Source organism: Bos indicus, chromosome 2 (assembly GCF_029378745.1).
Source record: "Bos indicus isolate NIAB-ARS_2022 breed Sahiwal x Tharparkar chromosome 2, NIAB-ARS_B.indTharparkar_mat_pri_1.0, whole genome shotgun sequence".
Taxonomy (NCBI): domain Eukaryota; kingdom Metazoa; phylum Chordata; class Mammalia; order Artiodactyla; family Bovidae; genus Bos; species Bos indicus.
The window spans coordinates 97,032,553-97,037,846 of record NC_091761.1 but is presented as its reverse complement, the minus strand read 5'-3'; the positions used below and the strand labels follow the sequence as shown (position 1 = coordinate 97,037,846).

Sequence of the window (5,294 nt, the reverse complement as noted above, 5' to 3'; positions counted from 1 at the left end):
ATTTTAAAAGAAGAACTTATTTAATCCACCCCCACAAACTTAAGAAATGAAGAGTATCATTACACCAAGTTTTGCAAATTAGGAAACTGAGGCACAGAAATGTTAAGCAACTTGTTGATCAACTAAAGCTCTTTAGTGGTTGTGGCACCAGGCATTCTGTCCTGAGCCTGTCCTCTTTACTGCAACTCCACATCACCTTTCCCGCTGATACTTAGAAGAAAATCTGCATTATTCCCAGCTTTATTTTTGTGGAGCCCTTTCAAGGAGCTTGAAAGGAAGAGAGAGACACATTATTGCATCAAGCACACAGGAAATATTTTATTAACTTTCATGTGGAGAAAAGGGTAGAGTAAAAATATTTCAATAGAAATCCACAGCCCTCCTCAAGGAGCCCACTCTGGCATTTGTAGCCCCCCAGTCGTGGTAGCGCCTGTAATCCCCCGGCCGCAGCAGGTACTGCCGCCCCCGGTAGTTGGTCATCTCGTAGAGGACCCACCAGCCCTCCAGCACATTGAAGGAATGGATCTCACTGAAGTGGAAGCGGTCGTGGAGTGAGGAGCAGTCCTCTGTGATCTCCACCATCTGGCCTCGATAGTCCTCTCGCTCATAGATCCTCAGCCGGTGGGAACCAGTCTGTGGGTTCAGCAATCGGCACATGGGAGAAGTCAGAGAACCTAGTCCTTAGCCACTAATCACTCACACCCCTGGGGGAATGGGCATTTACAAAGTCTTTTTTACATCAGAGATGACAAGTTTAAAAGACAGGCAACACCAGAGCCACCGTGTGCAACTGGGTAGACTGCAAACTGCAGAACTGAAGGGTGTGCTATTCACATAGATCAAGATATGCATGGTTCTCCCTAGAGTTTTCCAGGGCCACAACCTACATGAACCACATTTAGTACCTACTTAGTACCATTCTTAAGAAACAATTTTTATATATAATTTTTTGTTCTTTCCTTGATAGATTTCTGGTGGTCTGGAGTCCCCTCAGAGGATATAAAATAATTAGATGTTAAAATAAAAAAGCAAATATATCTCTTGCAAAAGGCATTATTTTGGATCTCAGTAGCATTAGAAGAGGCTGGAGAGAGACGAAGCAGAATTGCTTTCCCCAGCGTAAGTAAGGCACAGAAGATGACCATTAAGCCCAGACATCTAATTCCTGCCTTTCTGCTTTGAGTCCTGCTATTCTGAAGTCCTGAAAAGCAAGAGCCATTGTTAACGGCTAAGTTTCATTTCTCAGCTCTAACATGTGATCTGTCAAAATATATTTTAGGTTATTAATAAAAATAGAAGCTAAAAATCATGAAGGAGGCCTGCCTAGATGGATAGATTTTAGACCTTTAGGAAAATGGAAGGGAGGCTGTTAGTCCTGGGTGAATCCTGTCTGTCTCTTCTAAGCACTTGTGCTTTTATCTGCTTGTTTCGTCCTGGCATGTACATATTCAGTTTTCCTTCTTCCACCATCAAACCCTCCTTAGCAAAGGTTCTCATAAGCAATTCATTCTGAGGCATAAAAACTGCTAATAAGGCATCTTCCATGGTTTGCAAAGGGTTCACATGTCCGTTGTCTAATCTGATCTTCACAACCGCCTAACACACTATGTTATCTTCTTTTATGAGAAACTAATGATTAGAGCTTTCAGGCTGTAATCAGAAGAGTCAGCACTGGAAGGTGGAAGCTGAGATTTCCAGGCTCCTAATGCTAGTCTGGCTCCTATCAAGGCATTAAACCCTCTGAGGGGCTTTCAAACTTACTCAAAGCGGTACATTTTCCACAGGACTTGGTCACAGTCACATTACAGCATCCCTAACTGTGGAATTCCAGGCTGTTTGGGCTTTATTTGGATAGCAATGGCTTTGCAGGGGCTACTGGAATCACATTGCTGGTTAGTGGTTTTGCTGAATCAAAAAGCAGGACTTGAGAGACCCTGGATGTTCAAAGTAGTCAATATCTGTAGGGGGAAGGGTGGCTTGCCAGGTGACAGGCAATCTCCTTCCCACCTCATCACAGCTCTATGAATTAGCCGCCCTAGTAGCCCCATTTTACAGGTGAGGAAAGAGAGAAATAGCCCAGGGACTAGCCTAAGTACCACCTGAGTGTGAGGAGTTCATCACCTGTGGCAGAGTGTTCTGACACTCTGAACAGATACCATGCCACTTTTCCCCAGTAGAGGTGAGTTTATATTAGCAAAGGAAAATGCAATCTCAGTTAAGAGCATTGCATTCTCAATTAAGAGATATTAAAAAGGAAAAGAGCATCCGGTTAGGACCAGCAAAGGAAGCCACCGTCCTACAGCCTGACCACGGCTGACGAGAGGCCACGGCAGGCCCAGGGGCACCGGACTCACGTGGGGGATGAGGCGGCAGGAGCGGATGGAGTCGTTGAGGCCCATCCACTGCTGGTAGTCGGGGTAGTCACCGCGCCGCAGGAAGTACTGGGGGCCCTGGAAGTTGGGCTGCTCGTAGAGCATCCAGCAGCCGCTGTCCACGCGGATGGAGTTGCAGCGGCTGAAGTAAGGCTGCAGGTTGGAGTGGTCACTGCTGCACTCATAGTGGCGGCCCTGGAAGCCCCGGTCCTCGTAGAAGGTGATCTGCAAGGAAGGGAAGGAGAGGCTCAGAGGCCTGGCCTCCAGCCGGGCTGCGGGCCCCTCCCGCCGGCGCGGGGCTCACCTTCCCCATGGCTGCTGGACGCGGGGATGGAGTTCAGTGCGGTGGGGCCGGCGCGCGCTCTATATAGCGGGAGGGCTGCTGCGTTGGCAGAACAACACAAAAGGGGCCCCCGAGTGAGGAGGATTTCCTTTCTGTCTCTTTTCTATATAATGACGGCGGGGGTGGGGTGGGGGACTTACTGTATGTTTTCTCTTAGACTCTCCAGAGCTTTCGAACTGATGACCCGCGTAAAACTGTCACTTGGTGCCTCTGGGGCCTTTAAATGAAGCCTATTCAGGAGATGGGAAGCGAGCAAAAGCGCTTAACCGGGTTAACACTTGTAATGAAATATTTTATTTATCTTTTAAGTATTCTAAGTGATCTCTTTTTGAGGAACGACACGGGGTAGTGACCGGGTCAGAGGTCAGGATGGGGCCCAGCGGGAGGCGTCTAGATGAGAGAGCTTTTCCTTGGTGTGAGGATGTGGGACACAGAGGCACCTGGTTTCTCCGCAGGACGGTTGAAGGAGGATGGGATTTTCCCCTGAGAGAAGCTTCTCCCATCCTCACGGCTCAGGAGCGGATGCAGTAGACATTACACTGGAGGAAGACAGGTGGTGGGCGCTGGACCCCAGGAAGCCCTGTTCATGAACCTGGCTCAGCTCTGCTCCCTGGAGACTGAGTGGACCAGGGTCACCTCCAAACGCAGCCAGTTCCTCCCGCACCACAGGCAGGAAGCCCTCAACTTTGGAGCTCATGAGGCAACTGATGGTGGTTATTAGTCACATAGTAAATTTCTATTTAATATCTTTGCTAGCTAAGGGCTAAGCCTTTTTGTTTGGATCTAGCTGCTGTCAAATGCAAGTTACCCTGAAAATATAACCAAGTTTTAAATCCCACAATTTTGCAAAGCTTCTGCCTTCTCTACCTTCCCCAACCCTGAGCAAGCCCAAGTTGCTGTCTAGTTAAGTCTCTGATTCCAGGGACTGGAGTCTTCCCTCTTCCCCCACAGTCCCCGTTTCCTCCCCCAACTCCCAGCAGCTTCTGGTGCCCTACTCTCTATGAGCAGGCGTTCTCAATCTCAGTACTGTGGTGACATTTTAGGCTGGAACATTGTAGGATGTTTAACAACATCCTGTTTGCTGCCCACTAGATGCCAGTAGCACCTGCTTCCTTCCTCTCCCAGATATGACAACTGTGTTCAGATATTTCCCAAAGTCCCCATGGCGAGCAGAATCAGCCCTGTTAAAAACCACTGATTTCAAAGTGTTAGACATGTGTCTGACATTCTTACAAGCAGTTATCCCCCTGCATTAATGGGATCATTTGCAGGCTGTGTTTGTGGAACTGCAGAAATTCCTCAGAGATGCTCTGAGGCTACTCAGAGAGAAGGGAGGAGGGGAAAATGCAGTATCCCTGTCCTATTCCCTACTTGAATGGGAGTGTTTTCACTTGTACCTATTTTATAGAAAATTTTATTTGAAAACACAGTTTGATCACTAGATGATGCTAATTTTTAAAAGATAAATATTTGAAGACTACTGGTTTAAGGTATTGTGAATCTCATAATACCCTTTAAACTACAAATATTTGATCTCCTAGCCATAGGACATAATGAAATTGCTTTCCCTTTACAGCTCAATGTAGATGAATTTCCCAGTACGACTTGCTAATTTATCATGAAAAGATCCTGAGAGAACAAAACACGGACCTGATAAATCCTGATGTGATAAATTCTGGAAACATTAGCTCATGGCACTGGGCCAAAAAGAAAAAGAATGAGGTGGATATCACATGGAAAGTTCTGGACAACTGGGGATTAGTGTGTGAACAGTGGGCTGGGGAAAGGGGGCTGTGAAGCACTGGCAATGAGAATGCACTGAAACTGGGCTTTGACAAGTTCACAACCTGGTCTAGAAGCTGATTGCAGTTTGGGGCTCTGTTTTGAAGGTTTCTAAATGGTTGTCTGAAGATGAAATTGTTTCATTTGAATCTTAGCGATTTATTGGTTTGCTTTTTAGATCCTGGAGGATTAGTTGGTTATTCATGTTGCTTTTTAAATTTTGCCATTACCCTCAACCTTCTAACCTGCAAACTTTAAAGCTGAGTCGATTTCCTCGTAGGTATAACTTTTCAGGAGACTGAAACTGGAGGGCATCAACTTATACTAGTTAGGAAATCATGGGGAAAGATTCTACTACTGTATGAACAGAAAAAAAAACAAGCAGTATAGAGACATTGGGCACAGAGGTTAGCAATGATATAATCTGTTCTTATCCTGCGTATTCCAAATGTGTTACTAGGGCGTTTAAGCTTTTCCTCTAAGCTCTTGAGGAAAAGCAGCAAGAGCAACAATAGTCTTTTAGGAAACAATTCAGGATATAAAATGGGGAATTGAAGCACTGTCAAATAAAGCATGTAATACTAAGTATGTTGGCAAGAAAATATGAAAAGCTTAAATCATGAGGGTCTATCCTCTAAAGGCTTATAAGCAGGCTTTCCCAAAAGGATGTGACAAACTTTCTCCCAACCGATTATTTTATTATTTGAAACTTTGGATCAATGTTTATTTTCCCAAAGATATGTATCAAATACTGAAGTTCCTAGTAATTGTAATCTTTCCTGTAGTATTTTTAAGGC

At 45.4% G+C, this 5,294-nt stretch overlaps 1 protein-coding gene across 1 annotated transcript; it reads right to left on the bottom strand.

Annotated features, from left to right (window-relative positions):
- Positions 1-360: 360 nt before the first annotated feature.
- Positions 361-2,685, bottom strand: LOC139186448 (gamma-crystallin F). The gene is made up of 3 exons (XM_070800802.1): positions 2,677-2,685; positions 2,355-2,597; positions 361-633 (listed from the first exon to the last, which is right to left on the bottom strand). The coding sequence occupies exons 1-3, from the start codon at positions 2,683-2,685 to the stop codon at positions 361-363; spliced, it is 525 nt and encodes a 174-aa protein (XP_070656903.1).
- Between the last annotated feature and the right edge of the window lie 2,609 nt (positions 2,686-5,294).